The sequence below is a fragment of the Scyliorhinus torazame genome, chromosome 3 (assembly GCF_047496885.1).
Source record: "Scyliorhinus torazame isolate Kashiwa2021f chromosome 3, sScyTor2.1, whole genome shotgun sequence".
Lineage (NCBI taxonomy): Eukaryota > Metazoa > Chordata > Chondrichthyes > Carcharhiniformes > Scyliorhinidae > Scyliorhinus > Scyliorhinus torazame.
Window position 1 is genome coordinate 353334265 of NC_092709.1, and position 24334 is coordinate 353358598.

The following is a 24334-nucleotide window of genomic DNA, read 5'->3' on the forward strand; positions in this document are numbered from 1 at the left end:
ACTCCCAGGACAGGTACAACACGGGGTTAGATACAGAGTAAAGCTCCCTCTCCACTGTCTCCATCAAACACTCCCAGGACAGGTACAGCACGAGGCTAGATACAGAGTAAAGCTCCCTCTACACTGTCCCCATCAAACACTCCCAGGACAGGTACAGCACGGGGTTAGATACAGAGTAAAGTTCCCTCTACACTGTCCCCATCAAACACTCCCAGGACAGGTACAGCACGGGGTTAGATACAGAGTAAAGCACCCTCTACACTGTCCCCATCAAACACTCCCAGGACAGGTACAGCACGGGGTTAGATACAGAGTAAAGCTCCCTCTACACTGTCCCCATCAAACACTCCCAGGACAGGTACAGCACGGGGTTAGATACAGAGTAAAGCTACCTCTACACTGTCCCATCAAACACTCCCAGGACAGGTACAGCACGGGGTTAGATACAGAGTAAAGCTCCCTCTACACTGTCCCCATTAAACACTCCCAGGACAGGTACAGCACGGGGTTAGATACAGAGTAAAGCTCCCTCTACACTGTCCCCATCAAACACTCCCAGGACAGGTACAGCACGGGGTTAGATACAGAGTAAATCTCCCTCTACACTGTCCCCATCAAACACTCCCAGGACAGGTACAGCACGGGGTTAGATACAGAGTAAAGCTCCCTCTACACTGTCCCCATCAAACACTCCCAGGACAGGTACAACACGGGGTTAGATACAGAGTAAAGCTCCCTCTCCACTGTCTCCATCAAACACTCCCAGGACAGGTACAGCACGAGGCTAGATACAGAGTAAAGCTCTCTGTACACTGTCCCCATCAAACACTCACAGGACAGGTACAGCACAGGGTTAGATACAGAGTAAAGCACTCTCTACACTGTCCCCATCAAACACTCCCAGCACAGGTACAGCACGGGGTTAGATACAGAGTAAAGCTCCCTCTACACTGTCCCCATCAAACACTCCCAGGACAGGTACAGCACGGGGTTAGATACAGAGTAAAGCTCCCTCCACACTGTCCCCATCAAATCTCCCAGGACAGGTACAGCACAGGGTTAGATACAGAGTAAAGCTCCCTATACAGTGTCCCCATCAAACACTCCCAGGACAGGTACAGCACGGGGTTAGATACAGAGTAATGCTCTCTCTACACTGTCCCCATCAAACACTCCCAGGACAGGTAAGCACGGGGTTAGATACAGAGTAAAGTTCTCTCTACACTGTCCCCATCAAACACTCCCAGGACTGGTACAGCACGGGATTAGATACAGACTAAAGCTCTCTCTACACTGTCCCCATCAAACGCTCCTAGGACAGTTACAGCACAGGGTTAGACACAGAGTAAAGCTCCCTCAACACTGTCCCCATCAAACACTCCCAGGACAGGTACAGCACGTCGTTAGATACAGAGTGAATCTCCCTCTACACTGTCCCCATCAAACACTCCCAGGACAGGTACAGCACAGGGTTAGATACAAAGTAAAGCTCCCTCCACATTGTCCCCATCAAACACTCCCAGGACAGGTACAGCACGGGGTTAGATACAGAGTAAAGCACCCTCTACACTGTCCCCATCAAACACTCCCAGGACAGGTACAGCACGGGGTTAGATACAGAGTAAAGCTCCCTCTACACTGTCCCCATCAAACACTCCCAGGACAGGTACAACACGGGGATAGATAGAGAGTAAATCTCCCTCGACACTGTCCTCATCAAACACTCCCAGGACAGGTACAGCACGGGGTTAGATACAGAGTAAAGTTCCCTCTACACTGTCCCCATCAAACACTCCCAGGAAAGGTACAGCACGGGGTTAGATACAGAGTAAAGCTCCCTCTACACTGTCCCCATCAAACACTCCCAGGACAGGTACAGCACGGGGATAGATAGAGAGTAAATCTCCCTCGACACTCTCCTCATCAAACACTCCCAGGACAGGTACAGCACGGGGTTAGATACAGAGTAAAGTTCCCTCTACACTGTCCCCATCAAACACTCCCAGGACAGGTACAGCACGGGGTTAGATACAGAGTAAAGCACCCTCTACACTGTCCCCATCAAACACTCCCAGGACAGGTACAGCACGGGGTTAGATACAGAGTAAAGCTCCCTCTACACTGTCCCCATCAAACACTCCCAGGACAGGTACAGCACGGGGTTAGATACAGAGTAAAGCTACCTCTACACTGTCCCATCAAACACTCCCAGGACAGGTACAGCACGGGGTTAGATACAGAGTAAAGCTCCCTCTACACTGTCCCCATTAAACACTCCCAGGACAGGTACAGCACGGGGTTAGATACAGAGTAAAGCTCCCTCTACACTGTCCCCATCAAACACTCCCAGGACAGGTACAGCACGGGGTTAGATACAGAGTAAATCTCCCTCTACACTGTCCCCATCAAACACTCCCAGGACAGGTACAGCACGGGGTTAGATACAGAGTAAAGCTCCCTCTACACTGTCCCCATCAAACACTCCCAGGACAGGTACAACACGGGGTTAGATACAGAGTAAAGCTCCCTCTCCACTGTCTCCATCAAACACTCCCAGGACAGGTACAGCACGAGGCTAGATACAGAGTAAAGCACTCTCTACACTGTCCCCATCAAACACTCCCAGCACAGGTACAGCACGGGGTTAGATACAGACTAAAGCTCCCTCTACACTCTCCCCATCAAACACTCCCAGGACAGGTACAGCACGGGGTTAGATACAGAGTAAAGCTCCCTCCACACTGTCCCCATCAAATCTCCCAGGACAGGTACAGCACAGGGTTAGATACAGAGTAAAGCTCCCTATACACTGTCCCCATCAAACACTCCCAGGACAGGTACAGCACGGGGTTAGATACAGAGTAATGCTCTCTCTACACTGTCCCCATCAAACACTCCCTGGACAGGTAAGCACGGGGTTAGATACAGAGTAAAGTTCTCTCTACACTGTCCCCATCAAACACTCCCAGGACTGGTACAGCACGGGATTAGATACAGACTAAAGCTCTCTCTACACTGTCCCCATCAAACGCTCCTAGGACAGTTACAGCACAGGGTTAGACACAGAGTAAAGCTCCCTCAACACTGTCCCCATCAAACACTCCCAGGACAGGTACAGCACGTCGTTAGATACAGAGTGAATCTCCCTCTACACTGTCCCCATCAAACACTCCCAGGACAGGTACACCACGGGGTTAGATACAGAGTAAATCTCCCTCCACACTGTCCCCCATCAAACACTCCCAGGACAAGTACAGCACGGGGTTAGATACAGAGTAAAGCTCCCTCCACACTGTCCCCATCAAACACCCCCAGGACAGGTACAGCACGGGGTTAGATACAGAGTAAAGCTCCCTCTACACTGTCCCCATCAAATACTCCCAGGGAAGGTACAACACGGGGTTAGATACAGAGTAAAGCTCCCTCTACACTGTCCCCATTAAACACTCCCAGGACAGGTACAGCACGGGGTTAGATACAGAGTAAAGCTCCCTCTACACTGTCCCCATCAAATACTCCCAGGGAAGGTACAACACGGGGTTAGATACAGAGTAAAGCTCCCTCTACACTGTCCCCATTAAACACTCCCAGGACAGGTACAGCACGGGGTTAGATACAGAGTAAAGCTCCCTCTACACTGTCCCCATTAAACACTCCCAGGACAGGTACAGCACAGGGTTAGATACAAAGTAAAGCTCCCTCCACATTGTCCCCATCAAACACTCCCAGGACAGGTACAGCACGGGGTTAGATACAGAGTAAAGCTCTCTCTACACTGTCCCCATCAAACACTCCCAGGACAGTTACAGCACGGGGTTAGATACAGAGTAAAGCTCTCTCTACACTGTCCCCATCAAACACTCCCAGGACTTGTACAGCACGGGGTTAGATACAGAGTAAAGCTCCCGCTCCACTGTCCCCATCAAACACTCCTAGGACAGGTACAACACGGGGTTAGATACAGAGTAAAGCTCTCTCTACACTGTCCCCATCAAACACTCCCAGGACAGGTATAGCACAGGGATAGATACAGAGTAAAGCTCCCTCTGCACTGTCCCTCCAAAACACTCCCAGGACAGGAACAGCACGGTGTTAGATACAGAGTAAAGCTCCCTCTACACTGTCCCCATTAAACACTCCCAGGACAGGTACAGCACAGGGTTAGATACAGAGTAAAGCTCCCTCTACACTGTCCCCATCAAACACTCCCAGGACAGGTACAGCACGGGGTTAGTTACAGAGTAAATCTCCCTCTACACTGTCCCCATCAAACACTCCCAGGACAGGTACAGCACGGGTTTAGATACAGAGTAAAGCTCCCTCTACACTGTCCCCATCAAACACTCCCAGGACAGGTACAGCACGGGGTTAGATACAGAGTAAAGCTCCCTCTCCACTGTCTCCATCAAACACTCCCAGGACAGGTACAGCACGGGGCTAGATACAAAGTAAAGCTCCCTCCACATTGTCCCCATCAAACACTCCCAGGACAGGTACAGCACGGGGTTAGATACAGAGTAAAGCTCTCTCTACACTGTCCCCATCAAACACTCACAGGACAGGTACAGCACAGGGTTAGATACAGAGTAAAGCTCTCTCTACACTGTCCACATCAAACACTCCCAGCACAGGTACAGCACGGGGTTAGATACAGAGTAAAGGTCCCTCTACACTGTCCCCATCAAACACTCCCAGGACAGGTAAAGCACGGGGTTAGATACAGAGTAAAGCTCCCTCCACACTGTCCCCATCAAATCTCCCAGGACAGGTACAGCACAGGGCTAGATACAGAGTAAAGCTCCCTATACACTGTCCCCATCAAACACTCCCAGGACAGGTACAGCACGGGCTTAGATACAGAGTAATGCTCTCTCTACACTGTCCCCATCAAATACTCCCAGGACAGGTACAGCACAGGGTTAGATACAGAGTAAAGCTCTCTCTACACTGTCCCCATCAAACACTCCCAGCACAGGTACAGCACGGGGTTAGATACAGAGTAAAGCTCCCTCTACCCTGTCCCCATCAAACACTCCCAGGACAGGTACAGCACGGGGTTAGATACAGAGTAAAGCTCCCTCCACACTGTCCCCATCAAATCTCCCAGGACAGGTACAGCACAGGGTTAGATACAAAGTAAAGCTCCCTATACACTGTCCCCATCAAACACTCCCAGGACAGGTACAGCACGGGGTTAGATACAGAGTAAAGCTCTCTCTACACTGTCCCCATCAAACACTCCCAAGACAGGTACAGCACGGGGTTAGATACAGAGTAAAGCTCTCTCTACACTGTCCCCATCAAACACTCCCAGGACTGGTACAACACGGGGTTAGATACAGAGTAAAGCTCTCTCTACACTGTCCCCATCAAACACTCCCAGGACAGGTACAGCACGGGAATAGATACAGACTAAAGCTCTCTCTACACTGTCCCCATCAAACGCTCCTAGGACAGTTACAGCACGGGGTTAGACACAGAGTAAAGCTCCCTCAACACTGACCCCATCAAACACTCCCAGGGCAGGTACAGCATGTCGTTAGATACAGAGTGAATCTCCCTCTACACTGTCCCCATCAAACACTCCCAGGACAGGCACAGCACGGGGTTAGATACAGAGTAAAGCTCCCTCTACACTGTCCCCATCAAACACTTCCAGGACAGTTACAGCACGGGGTTAGATACAGAGTAAAGCTCTCTCTACACTGTCCCCATCAAACACTCCCAGGACTGGTACAGCACGGGGTTAGATACAGAGTAAAGCTCCCTCTCCACTGTCCCCATCAAACACTCCCAGGACAGGTACAGCACGGGGTTAGATACAGAGTAAAGCTCTCTCTACACTGTCCCCATCAAACACTCCCAGGACAGGAATAGCACAGGGATAGATACAGAGTAAAGCTCCCTCTGCACTGTCCCTCCAAAACACTCCCAGGACAGGTACAGCACGGGGTTAGATACAGAGTAAAGCTCCCTCTACACTGTCCCCATCAAACACTCCCAGGACAGGTACAGCACGGGGCTAGATACAGAGTAAAGCTCCCTCTACACTGTCCCCATTCAAACACTCCCAGGACAGGTACAGCACGGGTTTAGATACAGACTAAAGCTCTCTCTACACTGTCCCCATCAAACACTCCCAGGACTGGTACAGCACGGGGTTAGATACAGAGTAAAGCTCCCTCGACACTGTCCCCATCAAACACTCCCAGGACAGGTACAGCACGGGGTTAGATACAGAGTAAAGCTCCCTCTACACTGTCCCCATTCAAACACTCCCAGGACAGGTACAGCACGGGTTTAGATACAGACTAAAGCTCTCTCTACACTGTCCCCATCAAACACTCCCAGGACTGGTACAGCACGGGGTTAGTTACAGAGTAAAGCTCCCTCGACACCAGACGCCAACATTTGTTTGGAGACTGGACGAGAAGCCCAAACAGTTTTTCTATTTGTTCATTGAGGAAAGGATGCTTCACCCCAGGTGAGATGACTCTGACCAATCGGTGTCCTTTGTGTGAAAAGAAACCTTAATTTAAACACAGAATTAACCACATTAACATCAAAGAAATAGCTTTACTATTATCAGTTAAACAGTTCTTAAATAAAAGGAACAACTGTAATTTACTATCTACACATGCCACTAATTCCAATTAAGCAGCCCCTTATAAATAAATTTAACAAAACAGGTTATTTGCTACCATAGAAACATAGAAAATAGGAGCAGGTGGAGGCCATTCGGCCCTTCTAGCCTGCCCCGCCATTCATTATAATCATGGCTGACCATCAAGTTCGATACCCTGATCCTGCCTTCCCCCCATACCCCTTAATCCCTTTATCCCCAAGAGCTGTATCTAATTCCTTCTTGAAATTACACAACATTTTGGGCTCAACTACTTTCTGTGGTAGCGAATTCCACAGATTCACCGCTCTCTGGGTGAAGAAATTTAAGACCATAAGACCATAAGACATAGGAGTGGAAGTAAGGCCATTCGGCCCATCGAGTCCACTCCACCATTCAATCATGGCTGATTTCAACTCCATTTACCCGCTCTCTCTCCATAGCCCTTAATTCCTCGAGAAATCAAGAATTTATCAACTTCTGTCTTAAAGACACTCAACGTCCCGGCCTCCACCGCCCTCTGTGGCAATGAATTCCACAGACCCACCACTCTCTGGCTGAAGAAATTTCTCCTCATCTCTGTTCTAAAGTGGCTCCCTTTTATTCTAAGGCTGTGCCCCCGGGTCCTAGTCTCCCCTGTTAATGGAAACAACTTCCCTACATCCGCCCTATCTAAGCCATTCATTATCTTGTAAGTTTCTATTAGATCTCCCCTCAACCTCCTAAACTCCAATGAATATAATCCCAGGATCCTCAGACGTTCATCGTATGTTAGGCCTACCATTCCTGGGATAATCCGTGTGAATCTCTGCTGGACCCTCTCCAGTGCCAGTATGTCCTTCCTGAGGTGTGGGGCCCAAAATTGCTCACAGTATTCTAAATGGGGCCTAACTAATGCTTTATAAAGCTTCAGAAGTACATCCCTGCTTTTATATTCCAAGCCTCTTGAGATGAATGACAACATTGCATTTGCTTTCTTAATTACGGACTCAACCTGCAAGTTTACCTTTAGAGAATCCTGGACTAGGACTCCCAAGTCCCCTTTGCACTTCAGCATTATGAATTTTGTCACCGTTTGGAAAATAGTCCACGCCTCTATTCTTTTTCCCAAAGTGCAAGACCTCGCACTTGCCCACGTTGAATTTCATCAGCCATTTCATGGACCACTCTCCTAAACTGTCTAAATCTTTCTGCAGCCTCCCCACCTCCTCCATACTACCTGCCCCTCTACCTATCTTTGTATCATCGGCAAACTTAGCCAGAATGCCCTCAGTCCCGTCATCTAGATCGTTAATATATAAAAAGAACAGATGTGGCCCCAACACTGAACCCTGCGGGACACCACTCGTCACCGGTTGCCATTCCGAAAAAGAACCTTTTATCCCAACTCTCTGCCTTCTGCCTGACAGCCAGTCGTCAATCCATGTTAGTACCTTGCCTCGAATACCATGGGCCCTTATTTTACTCAGCAGTCTCCCGTGAGGCACCTTATCAAAGGCCTTTTGGAAGTCAAGATAGATAACATCCATTGGCTCTCCTTGGTCTAACCTAATTGTTATCTCTTCAAAGAACTCTAACAGGTTTGTCAGGCAAGACCTCCCCTTACTAAATCCATGCTGACTTGTCCTAATCCGACCCTGCACTTCCAAGAATTTAGAAATCTCATCCTTAACAATGGATTCTAGAATCTTGCCAACAACCGAGGTTAGGCTAATTGGCCTATAATTTTCCATCTTTTTCCTTGTTCCCTTCTTGAACAGGGGGGTTACAACAGCGATTTTCCAATCCTCTGGTACTTTCCCTGACTCCAGTGACTTTTGAAACATCATCACCAATGCCTCCACTATTTCTTCAGCTATCTCCTTTAGAACTCTAGGATGTAGCCCATCTGGGCCCGGAGATTTATCAATTTTTAGACCACTTAGTTTCTCTAGCACTTTCTCCTTTGTGATGGCTACCATATTCAGCTCTGACCCCTGACTCTCCGGAATTGTTGGGATATTACTCATGTCTTCTACTGTGAAGACTGAGACAAAATACTTATTCAGTTCCTCGGCTATTTCCTTGTCTCCCATCACAAAATTACCAGCGTTATTTTGGAGCGGCCCAATGTCAACTTTTGCCTCCCGTTTGTTTTTAATGTATTTAAAGAAACTTTTACTATCATTCCTAATGTTACTGGCTAGCCTACCTTCAAATTTGATCCTCTCTTTCCTTATCTCTCTCTTTGTTATCCTCTGTTTGTTTTTGTAGCCTTCCCAATCTTCTGACTTCCCACTACTCTTTGCCACATTATAGGCTTTCTCTTTTGCTTTGATGCATTCCCTAACTTCCTTTGTCAGCCATGGCTGCCTAATCCCCCCTCTGATAACCTTTCTTTTCTTTGGGATGAACCTCTGTACTGTGTCCTCAATTACTCCCAGAAACTTGCTGTTCTACTGTCTCCTCACCTCAGTCCTAAAATGGTTACCTCTTATCCTCAAACTGTGACCCCTAGTTCTGGACCACCCCCCACCCCCCACCATCGGGAACATTCTTTCTGAATCTACCCTGTCTAATCCTGTTAGAATGTTATAAGTTTCTATGAGATCCCCTCTCACTCTTCTAAACTCCAATGAATATAATCCTGACCGATTTAGTTTCTCCTCATGTGACAGTCCCGCCATCCCAGGAATCAGCCTGGTAAACCTTTGCTGCACTCGCTCCATAGCAAGAACATCCTTCCTCCGATAGGGACACCAAAACTGCACACAATACTCCAGGTGTGGCCTCACCAATACCCGATACAATTGCAGTAAAACATCTCTGTTCCTATACTCCAATCCTCTCACTGTGAAGGCCAACAAGTGACAAAGTTAATTGATGAGGGAAGGGCTGTAGATGTCATATACATGGACTTCAGTAAAGCGTTTGATAAAGTTTCCCACGGCAGGATGATGGAAAAAGTGAAGTCGTATGGGGTTCAGGGTGTACTAGCTAGATGGATAAAGAACTGGCTGGGCAACAGGAGACAGAGAATAGTGGTGGAAGGGAGTGTCTCAAAATGGAGAAAGGTGACTAGTGGTGTTCCACAGGGATCCGTGCTCGGACCACTGTTGTTTGTGAAGAAAGTATAGGTGGTCTGATTAGCAAGTTTGCGGATGATACTAAGATTGGTGGCGTTGCAGAAAGCGAGGAGGACTGTCAGAGAAGGCACACAGCATGCTTGCCTTCATCGGACGGGGTATTGACCTGCGACAAGAGTCGCAGGTCATGTCACAGTTGTATAGGACTTTGGTTAGGCCACATTTGGAATACTGCATGCAGTTCTGGTCGCCACATTACCAGAAGGATGTGGATGCTTTAGAGAGGGTGCAGAGGAGGTTCACCAGGATGTTGCCTGGTATGGAGGGTGCTAGCTATGAAGAAAGGTTGAGTAGATTAGGATTGTTTTTGTTGGAAAGACGGAGGTTGAGGGGGGACCTGATTGAGGTCTACAAAATTATGAAAGGTATGGACCAGGTGGATAGCAACAAACTTTTTCCAAGAGTGGGGGTGTCAATTACAAGGGGTCACGATTTCAAGGTGAGAGGGGGAAAGTTTAAGGGAGATATGCGTGGAAAGTTTTTTACGCAGAGGGTGGTGGGTGCCTGGAACGCTTTGCCAGCGGAGGTGATAGAGGCGGGCACGATAGCATAATTTAAGATGCATCTAGACAGCTATATGAATGGGCGGGGAACAGAGGGAAGTAGATCCTTGGAAAATAAAAGACAGGTTTAGATAAAGGATCTGGATCGGCGCAGGCTGGGAGGGCCGAAGGGCCTGTTCCTGTGCTCTAATTTTCTTTGTTCTTTGTTCTTTGTAACATTTGCCTTCTTTACTGCCTGCTGTACCTGCGTGCTACTTTTCAGTGACTGATGCACAAGGACACCAAGATCTCACTGAGTATCCACCTGTCTCAATTTGTCCCAGTTCAAATTTGAACTGGGGCTGTCTTCCTATTTTTGCTACCGAAGTGGATAACCTCACAGCTATTCACATTATACTGCATCTGCCATGCATATGCCCACTCACTCAGCCTGTCCAGATCTCGCTGAAGCATCTCTGCATCCTCCTCACAGCTCACCCTCCCACCCAACTTTGTATCATCTGCAAATTTGGAGATAATACATTTAGTTCCCTCGTCCAAATCAGTAATATATTGATATATAATGTGAACAGTTGGGGTCCTAGCACAGATCCCTGCGGCACCCCACTAGTCACTGCTTGACAATCAGAAAAGGATCCATTTATTCCAAATTTTTGCTTCCTGTCTGCTATCCAGCTTTCTATCTCAAGAAACTACCCGTAATCCCATATGCTTAAACTTTACATAGTAATTTGCTTTGTGAGACCTTGTCAAAAGCCTTCTGAAAGTCTAAATAAACCACATCCATGGGTTCTCCCTGGTCAACTCTACTAGCTTTCCAAATACTGTGCATTGAAATCCTTGCGAATGGACTCCAGCAACTTCCCTAATCTCGATTTTTGGCTCACTGGTCTATAGTTCCCTGTTTATCTCTACCTCCCTTTTTGAATAATGGGGTTACATTCGCTACCCTCCAATCTGTAGGAACCATCCCAGAATCCAAAGGAAATTGGAAAATGACCACCAATGCATCAACTATTTCTAGGGCCACTTCCTTAAGTATTCTGGGATGAAGATTATCAGGCCCTGGAGATTTGTCCACTTTCAATCCCATTAATTTCCCCCACACCAATTCTTTACTAATACTAATTTCCTTCAGCTCCTCACTTAAACCTATGTTTCTCAGAACGTCCGGTGGATTATTCGTGTCTTCCTTTGCGAAGACAGAAACAAAGTACGAATTTAGTTCCTCAGCTATTTCTTTGTTTCCTGTTATGAAGTCCCCGGGGAGGCATGTGAAGCAGTGGTTAGCACAGGGACTGCGGTGCTGAGGACCCGGGTTCGACCTAGAAATGACCTTGTTGGTTTGTCTTTGGAATGTTGCTGGGGCAGTCTTCATTCCAAACAGCGTACGTATAAACTGGTATATACCATTTAATGTTCCAAAACCAACGCTTCCTTCACCCTGTCTGATAAAGGTATTTGCCAGTATACTTAAAGTAAGTCAATTTTGGAAAAGAAAATTGCTTGTCCCACTTTTTCAATACAGTCTTCAAAACGAGGACTAGGATATGACTTTGTAACTGCATCGACTTTCCTATAGTCCACACACAATCATTGCGTTTCCTTTGGTTTTGATGCCATCACAACAGGTGAGCTCCAATCACTGCAACTCACTTCAATTATGTCATTCTTAAAAAGGTTTTCCTTTTCTACCTGTGCCACGTTTAGTGGATTGAGTCTATATGGATGTTGATTAATTGGAATAGAATTTCCTACGTCTACATCATGCATAATCACCTTTGCACTTCCTAGTTTGTTCCCACATCTAGCTCTATTTGACTGTGACAACTCTTTCAGGTCACCCTGATTTTCCTCTGGAAAGTAACTCAGTAATTTATCCAAATTTCCTATTACTTCCTCATTGTCCAAACTAATTTAAGGAATGTCAGAATGAGAAATTTACAATCATCTGGATTTATCTCTTCTCTCTGAGTTATACCTCTTAACACATCCTCCTTCTTTCCTTCCATATCAAAATACCTTCTGAGCATAGTAACACGAGACATCTGTGAGTTTTATTTCCATCTAGAGTTCTTATCAAATCATTCACCTCACTCCATTTCCTTTTGATTTGATACGACCGACTAAATGTTGCTTTTAATGGTTCACCAACTACTGGTAATAATGCTAATATGTTGTCCCCACTAAAAAAACAACAAGTTTTTGAATTTTTATCTGCCTCTTTTTTCATCACATGCCGTGACAATTTTAAATGCTTTCTAGCCAACTCATTTAATCTCCATTTAATCTTGACCTAAAGTTTGACACATAGTCCAACGATGTAGTCTCAGAACACTGACTCACCAAATTCTCCTTAATAAATTTAATTTGTTCCCTTACTTCATGGCTAAACATTAATTCCAATGGACTGAATTTTGTTGCTTCATTAGGTGCATTCCTAATTGCAAATAGAGCAAATGGGATTCCTTTATCCCAAATCTCCAGATAATCCTGATGAGAGGCCCTCAACATGATCATTAAATTGTGAAGCCACCTTTCTTACGCTCCTTGTGATTCTGGATGATACAGAGTTGATTTAAATTGCTTTACTTCTGAGTTGTCCATAAGCTCGCTGAATAACTTGGACATAAAATTGGATCCCTGATTGGAGTTCATTTGGTAGTCCATATGGGTTAAAAAAAATATTCAGTTAACTCCTCTACACTCTTTTAGCTGTAATATTCTGTAATAGAATGGCCTCCAGAAATCTACTAAACATATCCGTTACGGTCAACAAATAATGATCCCATTTTTCATCTTTGGAAGGTGTCCCACACAATCAATTTGGATCCCGTTAAAAGGTTCCCCAAATGCTGGAATGGGTATTAAACGTTTGATTACCTCTTGAGATTTTCCTATCACCTGGCATGTGTGATGTGTACAGCAAAATTCAATTACATCTTGATGCCGTCCAGGCCAATAAAAGATGTTTAAACATTTTTGTATTTTTGCTTGAGTTTTCCTTACTCCTAGCTGGCCCCCTACTGGAATTTCACACGCTACCCACCAAAACCTCTTTTCTATAACCCACCAGTAATACAACTTGATGAACTTCTGCCTATTTCCCATCTGTCTGAATGTGTAAAGGTCTCCACTTCCTTATGAATACATTTTTTCTAATATAATGACACTCCAGTATACACTCGGACTCTATTTCTGTGTTTGCTTTCAGACACAACTGCTTTATCTCTGGATCCTTCTGTGTAATTCTACCAATTTTCCTGAATGACTGGTCCTCAGCTTCATCCTCCGCCAGCTCTTTTTTTTAATCAAACCATCTGGTCAAAGATTGTTTCTGATCACTGAACCTCCGCCTCCCTACCTGTACTACTCGAGTATTCCTACTCCTGTCTCAACCTGTGGATTTGTGATCGTGCCACGCAATACAGAAACACCCCAGAATAGGCTTCTTGCCACACCTCAATTGTTTCACTTTCTACCACCTTTTTAACCACAGTAGACATCACTCCCGCCTCTGATCCTGCTGTATCATTAACTAGGATGTACTGTTCCCCTGAAAATGGTAATTTCTCTATTGCTCCTACCACCACTTCACCATGTTTTACTGGACTCTCTAACCTTACCTTACATAAAGGAATATTGCTCAGTTCACCATTAATCCCACATATTACCACCTTTTCTTACAATAAGCTTTCTGAACTATATATCTTATCTCTCACCATTAAAGATTGACTCGCTCCTGTATCCCGTAACATCTTAACCTCCTTGCCTACTTCACTTTGTGAAGTAGCACAGTACGGTAGCACAGTGGTTAGCACTGTGGCTTCACAGTGCCAGGGTCCCAGGTTCGATTCCCTGCTGGGTCACTGTCTGTGCGGAGACTGCACGTTCTCCCCGTGTATGCGTGGGTTTCCTCCAGGTGCTCCGGTTTCCTCCCACAGTCCAAAGACGTACAGGTTAGGTGGATTGGCCATGATAAATTGCCCTTAGTGTCCAAAAAGGTTAGGAGGGGTTATTGGGTTACGGGGGTAGGGTGGAAGTGAGGGCTTAAAGTGAGTCGGTGCAGACTCGATGGGCCAAATGGCCTCCTTCTGCACTGTCTGTGGTTTTTTTAAATAAATTTAGAGCACCCAATTCATTTTTTTCCAATTAAGGGGCAATTTAGCGTGGCCAATCCACCTACCCTGCACAACTTTTGGGTTGTGGGGGTGAAACCCATGCAGTCACGAGGAGAATGTGTAAACTCCACATGGACAGTGACCCAGAGTCGGGATCGAACCTGGGACCTCAGCGCCATGAGGCAGCAGTGCTAATCACTGCGCCACCGTGCTGCCCTGTCTACTTCACTTTGAATATATGAGTAACAGATCTGACACTTGCCCACCAACCAACCTCTGAACAGGCTGAACACCCTATCTCACATCTTCCGCTACAACCATGGTTTTTGTTTAATAAACCTCACTGGCATATCCTGTTGTAGCGAGTCTGCCTTGCTAGTATTTTTCTTATGCCACCAACACGTTGACTTTGTGCGTCCAACTTTATTACAGTGAAAACATTTAAGTTTTCTTACTTCTCTTCCACCCTCATAAGTTTCCTTTTTAACCTGAGACAACATCTCTTTAATACCTCCAACTAAATCTCATTTTCCTTGACTAGCTATGGATTTCTCATTTCCCCAGTTTCTATCCTTCACAGAGAGAAATTGATGTTGAAAACCAAACCTTGGTTAATGAACTAATTCAAAACAATCTGCCATCTCTGCTGCCTGACTAGCAGTTTTAACCCATTGCTTTTTTAAAAGATTAATTTGCGGATGTGAGCGTCACTCGTTTGGCCAGCATTTATTGTTCATTCCTAAATGCCCTTCAGAAGCTGGTGGTGAGTTGTCTTCTTGAACCGCTGCAATCCTTGAGGTGTAGGTACACCCACGTGCTGTTAGGGAGGAAGTTCCAGGATTTTGTCCCAGCGACAGCGAAGGAACATGACATATTTCCAAGTCACGATGGTGAGTGATGGGGGGGGGGGGAACCTCCAGGTGGTGGGGTTGCCAGGTATCTGCTGCTCTAGTCCTTCTAGATGGTAGTGGCTGTGGGTTTGTGAGTTCTCAGCGCTGCAGGAAATGAATCTTTAAATTCCTCCACAATAATCATTTCTGTAAGAGCTTCATAATTTAGATCTATTTTTAATGCTCTTATCCACCTATCAACTTTATTTTGTTTGATTCTTTCATATTCTGTATGCATCTCATATTGTTCCTTCTTTAGATTTTTAATCTTGTGTCTGTTGGTGTCTGGCAGTAGTTCATTTGCACTTAATGTGCCTTTCCTCACCTCATCATAATCCCTGGATACCGCCTCTAATAATGATGCAAGCACTTCACTCGCTCTACCTACTAAATCTGTTTGAACCAACACAACTCATACGGTTTTTGGCCACTTCAATTGTTTAACTACTTTCTCAAATTATATAAAAAAGGCATCTATATCTTTCCCATCAAACCTTGGCAGTGCTTGAATATTTTTTAAACATATTCCCCACTAGGATTTGGTCTAGGAAGGGTTCCTCCGTCCTCTAAGCTTTCCTCGATAAATGCCTTCAACTCCAATATTTTAAGTTGATATCCTCTTTGTTATTCCAACTCCCTCTCATGCAGTTCCATTTTGTGAAGTTCCAATTCTCTTCCTTTACACTATTCTCTTGCCATTTCCTCTCTTCCTTTTTCTTTGTCTGCCCTCTCTGTTCCATTTGCTTCTACCATTGCTGCTCTGCAGGGACTGTTTAGCACAGTGCTAAATCACTGGCTTTGAAAGCAGATCAAGGCAGGCTAGCAGCATGGTTCAATTCCTGTACCAGCCTCCCCGAACAGGTGCCGGAATGTGGCGACTAGGGGCTTTTCACAGTAACTTCATTTGAAGCCTACTTGTGACAATAAGTGATTTTTATTCTGGCTTCCTGCTTTTCCTGCATTTCTTTTTTTCATTTATAAATTTAGAGTACCTAATTTATTTTTTCCAATCAAGGGGCAATTTAGCGTGGCCAATCCACCTAGTGTGCACATCTTTGGGTTGTGGGGGCGATAGCCACACAAACATGGGGAGAATATGCAAACTCTACACGGACAGTGACCCAGAGCCGGGATCGAACCTGGGACCTCGGCGCCATGAGGCAGCAATGCTAACCACTGCGCCACCGTGCTGCCCCCTTTTGCTGCATTTCTAATTGTTTCATTTGTAATTGAATTTTAGCTAATTCCGATGATTCAAACTGTCCCCATCAAACTCTCCCAGGACAGGTACAGCACGGGGTTAGATACAGAGTAAAGCTCCCTCTACACTGTCCCCATCAAACACTCCAAGGACAGGTACAGCACGGGGTTAGATACAGAGTAAAGCTCCCTCTACACTGTCCCCATCAAACACTCCCAGGACAGGTACAGCATGGGGTTACAGACAGAGTAAATCTCCATCTACACTGTCCGCATCAAACACTCCCATGAAAGGTACAGCATGGGGTTAGATACAGAGTAAAACTCCCCATCAAACACTCCCAGGACAGGTACAGCACAGGGTTAGATACTGAGTAAAGCTCCCCCTACACTGTCCCCATCAAACACTCCCAGGACAGGTACAGCACGGGGTTAGATACAGAGTAAAGCTCCCTCTACACTGTCCCCATCAAACACTCCCAGGACAAGTACAGCACATGGTTAGATACTGAGTAAAGCCCCCTCTACACTGTCCCCATCAAACACTCCCAGGACAGGTACAGCACGGGGTTAGATACAGAGTAAAGCTCCCTCTACACTGTCCCCATCAAACACTCCCGGGACAGGTGCAGCACAGGGTTAGATACAGTAAAGCTCTCTCTACACTGTCCCCATCAAACACTCCCAGGACAGGTACAGCACGGTGTTAGATACAGAGTAAAGCTCCCTCGACACTGTCCCCATCAAACACTCCCAGGACAGGTACAGCACAACGTTAGATACAGAGTAAAACTCCCTCTACACTGTCCCATCAAACAGTCCCAGGACAGGTACAGCACGGGGTTAGATACAGAGTAAAGCTCCCTCTACACTGTCCCCTTCAAACAATCCCAGGACAGGTACAGCACAGGGTTATATACAGAGTAAAGCTCCCTCTACACTGTCCCATCAAAGAGTCCCAGGACAGGTACAGCACGGGGTTAGATACAGAGTAAAGCTCCCTCTACACTGTCCCATCAAACACTCCCAGGACAGGTACAGCACGGGGTTAGATACAGAGTAAAGCTCCTTCTACACTGTCCCCTTCAAACAATCCCAGGACAGGTACAGCACAGGTTTAGATACAGAGTAAAGCTCCCTCTAAACTAACCCATCAAACACTCCCAGGACAGGTACAGCACGGGGTTAGATACAGAGTAAAGCTCCTTCTACACTGTCCCTGTCAAATAGGTGGGATACAGTGCTGCCTATGTTGTGTCAAGTATGTTTTAGTATCAGATGAAGGTGAAACAATAGCTTCTATGAGATGCCAGCCTGGGCGATGTACCAAGCAGAGTTAATGTTCATCGTGATCATATATTCAAGAAGAAGGATTGATGGGGCTAGCCATTTGTGCAGCTAATATTGGAGTGGGTATTGGTGAACATGTGCAGCCTGTGGACTCATTGTTTCCTTCCTTTACAGAGAGGCACCTGGGCTGCTCCCAGGTCTTTGACGGAACGGGACAGGAGTATGCACACGCTTGGCGGCTGGGCGATGTGCACTTTGACGATGATGAGCATTTTGTCACACCTTCAAGCAGTGAAGGGATCAGCTTGCTGACGGTGATTGACCATCTATAATCCATTACAAATCTAGCTGCCTGCTTCGCTTCCTGTCACTGGCATTTTTTTTATCAGGTCATTTCCTGCCAATAAGAGTTTTTATGAGGCCACTTCCTGCGAGTAAGAGTTTTTATGAGGCCACTTCCTGCTAGTAACAGTTTTTATGAGGTCACTTCCTGCTAGTAACAGTTTTTATGAGGTCACTTCCTGCGAGTAAGAGTTTTTATGAGGCCACTTCCTGCTAGTAACAGTTTTTATGAGGTCACTTCCTGCTAGTAAGTGTTTTTAACATAAACTCCTGATATCTGGAGTTTTCAGGTTTCAGCTTTCTGTCAGGGTATGTTTTACTGACGTAATTAATTGTTACAATCCTGGACCAGGCCCCAACAGTGACTGGGGTAATGGATTATTTTAGTTTAATTTTGTAAGACTCTGAGGAAAGGATATCTCACTCCAGGGGTATTTCACACAAAATAGGGATAGGATATATTAAAACAAACTTTATTACTAACACAGTATTAAAATATCTTTAACATCACACAAGAAAATAGCTTACAATTACCCTTTAAACAATGTAATCAATACAGTGACGCAATAACCCTTAACTGCTATCTTTACTTCCATTCAAAAAACAAAACTATCTCAGATCCCAATCCACTTTTAGTAGTTAGCAGATTCAGGAATACTTGCTGTAAAGAGATGTCCTTTTGAGACAAGGATAAACCTGAACCCTGCCAGAACAATGCAGAAACTCTGGCTGTCTTTCTTCAGAAACTGCTGCTCAAGTTTGCCATCCACACAGAGGCTAACTCTGAACCTCAACGCCTGATTGATTCAGCCCTTGGCTCCTCCCATGGGCGGCACGGTAGCACAGTGGCTTCACAGCGGCAGGGTCCCAGGTTCGATTCCCTGCTTTGGCCACTGTCTGTGCAGAGTCTGCACACTCTCCCCGTGTCTGTGTGGGTTTCCTCCGGGTGCTCCGGTTTCCTCCCACAAGTCCCGAAAGACATGCTATTGGGTAATTTGGACATTCTGTGTACCCGAACAGGCGCCGGAATGTGGCGACTAGGGGCTTTTCACAGTAACTTCATTGCAGTGTTTATTGTCACAAGTAGGCTTACATTAACTTTATTATATTGTAACTATATCATCTCACTAAACTGAATACAATGGGCTGGATTCTCCGATTCTCAGGCTACGTCCTGAAAATTCAGCGCAAAATGGCCACCGATCCTCGATGTAGCTGAGAGCGAGCATCAAGGCAGCGTAGAGCTCCAGCTGCCAACACGGCCCGGAGATTTTCCGGGTCCGTGGCCGCTCTTGCGCACGGCAGTGGCCGCGCCGTGCAACATGTCACCGGCTGCTCACGGACCCGGCCTGCTAAATAGTGCCCTCCTTTTGCCGGCTCGGGCGTCCCCGACCACCACCCCAACAGTGCCCCCCAGCCCCTGGCAAAGTCCCCCCCCCCCCTGCCCGCGGATCAGCCCTCCCCCCCCCGACTGCGACGCCGCTGGACTGAGTCCGCAGCCGTCACGCCGAGTTGCCGACGGGTGAGACCACACGTGACCGGTACCTTCGGGGCCTCGGCCTGTCGGGGCCGGAGCATCGGGGGGGGGGGGGGGTCTCAGGCAACGTCCTGAGGCCGTCGATATGTCTCGCCGTACCCCACTTTGGAGGGGGGGCTGAGCATCGCGAAAGCGCTGCCGATTTGGTCGGGAACTTTGATTCTCCGGCCAATCGCCGAACGCGATTTCGCACCGGGGACCGGAGAATCCTTCCCAATGTCTCTAATTAACTACTCCAAAGGGGACCCTCTGAATCTAAACTAAAGTCCATTAGCCCAAACTTTTCAGATGCTTCCGCTGCACGTCTGGCTCTAACGTGGCCCGGAGATTTGCCGGGTCCGTGGCCACTCTTCTGGCCCCGCTGTCTTGCAACCCAGGATTTTTTAAAAACACTGCTGCAGCGGTCAAACTCACACACTAATTCACCCTTACTGCCCCAATTACATAAATTAGAACCACGGTGTGTGAATGAGGCGAGTGGGTATTCCAGAGTTTGTGATTTCTCGCTGTGGGATGGAGGAAGTCACAGCGATGGTTTCCTGCAGAGCTCTGTATATTGAGTGAAGCCTCCCATCTTACTGATCGCACACCGTCCTCCCCTTGGCTCTGTTCAATTGTGATTTAATTTCTTCTTCCTGACAAGGTGGCTGTCCACGAAATTGGTCACGTGCTGGGATTACCTCACATCAGGCGTCCCGGGTCCATAATGCACCCGAACTACATTCCACAGGACTCAAAAGATCTGGAGCTGGATTGGCACGACCGGAAGGCCATTCAGCGGATATACGGTGAGACTTACCCCCAGTGTGGGCACTGGTCACTGAGCGCATGGACATGGTCATCAAACCTCAAATTGAGAGTGGGTGGGTGAATGGGAGGATGAGCGAGTGAGTGAGGGAGTGAGGGAAGGATGAATGAGTGGGGGATAGGTGAGTGAGTGAGTGGGGGACGTAAGTGGGGGTTGAGTGAGTGGGTGGGTGAGTGGGGGGCATGAGTGCGGGTTGAGTGAGTGGGGGCGAGTGAGTGGGGGGCATAAGTGGGGAGTGAGTGAGTGAGTGATGAATGGGTGAGTGAGGGATGAATGGGTGAGTGAGTGAGTGAGTGAGTGATGAATGGGTGAGTGAGTGAGTGGGAGTGAGTGAGTGAGAGTGAGGGAGGGAGGGATGAATGGGTGAGTGAGTGGGAGTGAGTTGTTGAGTGAGTGAGTGAGGGATGAATGGGTGAGTGAGTGAGTGAGTGAGGGAGGGAGGGATGAATGGGTGAGTGAGTGAGTGAGTGGAGAGCGAGAGTGAGTGAGTGAGGGATGAATGGGTGAGTGAGAGGGAGTGAGTGACTGAGGGAGTGAGTGAGTGAGGGAGGGAGTGAGTGAGTGGGAGTGAGTGAGGGATGAATGGGTGAGTGAATGTTGAATGGGTGAGTGAGTGAGTGGGAGTGAGTGAGGGATGAATGGGTGAGTGAATGTTGAATGGGTGAGTGAGTGGGAGTGAGTGAGTGAGTGAGGGAGGGAGGGATGAATGGGTGAGTGAGTGAGTGAGTGGAGAGCGAGAGTGAGTGAGTGAGGGATGAATGGGTGAGTGAGAGGGAGTGAGTGACTGAGGGAGTGAGTGAGTGAGGGAGGGAGTGAGTGAGTGGGAGTGAGTGAGGGATGAATGGGTGAGTGAATGTTGAATGGGTGAGTGAGTGAGTGGGAGTGAGTGAGGGATGAATGGGTGAGTGAATGTTGAATGGGTGAGTGAGTGGGAGTGAGTGAGTGAGTGAGGGAGGGAGGGATGAATGGGTGAGTGAGCGAGTAAGTGAGTGAGTGAGTGATGAATGGGTGAGTGAGTGGGAGTGAGTGAGTGACTGGAAGTGAGTGAGTGTGGGATGAATGGGTGAGTGAGTAAGTGAGTGAGGGAGTGAGTAAGTGTGTGACTGAGTGGGGGTTGAGTGAGTGAGTGGGTGGTGAGTGAGTAAGTGAGTGAGGGATGAATGGGTGAGTGAGTGATTGAGTGAATGTGCATGAGTGAGTTATTGAGTGATTGAATGAGGGATGAATGGGTGAGTGAGTGAGTGAGTGTGGGATGAGTGAGTGAGTGAGTGAGTGAGTGTGGGATGAGTGAGTGAGTGAGTGTGGGACGAGTGAGTGGCTGAGTGAGTGAGGGATGAATAGGTGAGTGATTGAGTGAGTGTGGGGTGAGTGAGTGAGTGTGGGGTGAGTGAGTGAGTGAGTGTGGGGTGAGTGAGTGAGTGTGGGATGAGTGAGTGAGTGAGTGTGGGATGAGTGAGTGAGTGTGGGGTGAGTGAGTGTGGGGTGAGTGAGTGAGTGTGGGGTGAGTGAGTGAGTGTGGGGTGAGTGAGTGAGTGTGGGGTGAGTGAGTGAGTGAGTGTGGGGTGAGTGAGTGAGTGTGGGGTGAGTGAGTGAGTGTGAGGTGAGTGAGTGAGTGAGTGTGGGGTGAGTGAGTGAGTGAGTGTGGGGTGAGTGAGTGAGTGTGGGGTGAGTGAGTGTGGGGTGAGTGAGTGAGTGTGGGGTGAGTGAGTGAGTGAGTGTGGGGTGAGTGAGTGAGTGTGGGGTGAGTGAGTGAGTGAGTGTGGGGTGAGTGAGTGAGTGAGTGTGGGGTGAGTGAGTGAGTGAGTGTGGGGTGAGTGAGTGAGTGTGGGGTGAGTGAGTGAGTGAGTGTGGGGTGAGTGAGTGAGTGAGTGTGGGGTGAGTGAGTGAGTGAGTGTGGGGTGAGTGAGTGGGTGAGTGAGTGAGTGTGGGGTGAGTGAGTGAGTGAGTGTGGGGTGAGTGAGTGAGTGAGTGTGGGATGAGTGAGTGAGTGAGTGATTGAGTGTGGGGTGAGTGAGTGAGTGAGTGTGGGGTGAGTGAGTGAGTGTGGGGTGAGTGAGTGAGTGAGTGTGGGGTGAGTGAGTGAGTGAGTGTGGGGTGAGTGAGTGGGTGAGTGAGTGAGTGTGGGGTGAGTGAGTGAGTGTGGGGTGAGGTGAGTGAGTGAGTGTGGGGTGAGTGAGTGAGTGAGTGTGGGGTGAGTGAGTGAGTGTGGGGTGAGTGAGTGAGTGAGTGTGGGGTGAGTGAGTGAGTGAGTGTGGGGTGAGTGAGTGAGTGAGTGTGGGGTGAGTGAGTGGGTGAGTGAGTGAGTGTGGGGTGAGTGAGTGAGTGAGTGTGGGGTGAGTGAGTGAGTGTGGGGTGAGTGAGTGAGTGAGTGTGGGATGAGTGAGTGAGTGAGTGATTGAGTGTGGGGTGAGTGAGTGAGTGTGGGATGAGTGAGTGAGTGAGTGTGGGGTGAGTGAGTGAGTGTGGGGTGAGTGAGTGAGTGAGTGTGGGGTGAGTGAGTGAGTGTGGGATGAGTGAGTGAGTGTGGGGTGAGTGAGTGAGTGAGTGTGGGGTGAGTGAGTGAGTGATTGAGTGTGGGGTGAGTGAGTGAGTGTGGGGTGAGTGAGTGTGGGGTGAGTGAGTGTGGGGTGAGTGAGTGAGTGTGGGGTGAGTGAGTGAGTGTGGGGTGAGTGAGTGTGTGTGGGGGTGGTGAGTGTGTGGGGTGGGGTGAGTGGTGAGTGTGGGGTGAGTGTGTGTGTGTGGGGTGAGTGGGTGGGTGTGTGAGTGAGTGTGGGGTGTGTGAGTGAGGGGGGTGTGGGTGAGTGTGTGGTGTGGGGTGAGTGAGTGAGTGTGGGGTGGGTGAGTGGTGGTGTGGGGTGAGTGTGTGGGTGGTGAGTGAGTGTGTGGGGTGTGAGTGAGTGAGTGTGTGTGGGGGTGAGTGGTGTGTGTGGGTGGTGGGTGGTGAGTGTGTGAGTGTGGGGTGGGTGAGTGGGTGAGTGTGGGGTGAGTGAGTGAGTGAGTGAGTGTGGGGTGGTGAGTGTGTGGTGAGTGTGGGGTGAGTGAGTGTGGGGGGAGTGAGTGAGTGGTGTGGTGAGTGAGTGAGTGTGGGGTGGGGAGGTGAGTGTGTGTGGGGGTGAGTGAGTGAGTGTGGGGTGGGGTGAGTGAGTGAGTGTGGGGTGGGGAGTGAGTGAGTGGTGTGGGGTGAGTGAGTGAGTGAGTGAGTGTGGGGTGAGTGAGTGAGTGTGGGGTGAGTGAGTGAGGGATGAGTGAGTGAGTGAGTGATTGAGTGTGGGGTGAGTGAGTGAGTGTGGGGTGAGTGAGTGAGTGAGTGAGTGTGGGGTGAGTGAGTGTGGGGTGAGTGAGTGAGTGAGTGAGTGTGGGGTGAGTGAGTGAGTGAGTGAGTGTGGGGTGAGTGAGTGAGTGATTGAGTGTGGGGTGAGTGAGTGAGTGAGTGTGGGGTGAGTGAGTGAGTGAGTGAGTGTGGGGTGAGTGAGTGAGTGAGTGTGGGGTGAGTGAGTGAGTGAGTGAGTGTGGGGTGAGTGAGTGAGTGAGTGAGTGTGGGGTGAGTGAGTGAGTGTGGGGTGAGTGAGTGAGTGTGGGGTGAGTGAGTGAGGGATGAGTGAGTGAGTGAGTGATTGAGTGTGGGGTGAGTGAGTGAGTGTGGGGTGAGTGAGTGAGTGAGTTTGTGTGGGGTGAGTGAGTGAGTGAGTGAGTGAGTGTGGGAAGAGTGATGAGTTTTGATTATTGATTATTTGGGGTGGATCGGATGGGTGGTTGAATAGTTATTTGATTTGATATTTAGCTTCCTGCCCATTTTCTGCGCTTGTTAATTAACTGACTTTGCTGATTTTCACCTGAGCTTCGAGGTAACAGTCTGACCCTGAGCCAGGTGCTGAAGGCATTCAGCATCTCTGGGG

The 24334-nt window shown here is 48.0% G+C and overlaps 1 protein-coding gene across 1 annotated transcript in view; it reads left to right on the forward strand.

Annotated features, from left to right (window-relative positions):
• Positions 1 to 24334, forward strand: part of LOC140409342 (matrix metalloproteinase-21-like) — a 121900-nt gene that overhangs the window by 39122 nt on the left and 58444 nt on the right. Inside the window, exons 4-5 of the mRNA XM_072497758.1 lie at positions 17926 to 18065; positions 20274 to 20418. Of these exons, the coding sequence (XP_072353859.1) occupies positions 17926 to 18065; positions 20274 to 20418 (285 nt within the window). The remainder of the gene's footprint in view (positions 1 to 17925; positions 18066 to 20273; positions 20419 to 24334) is intronic.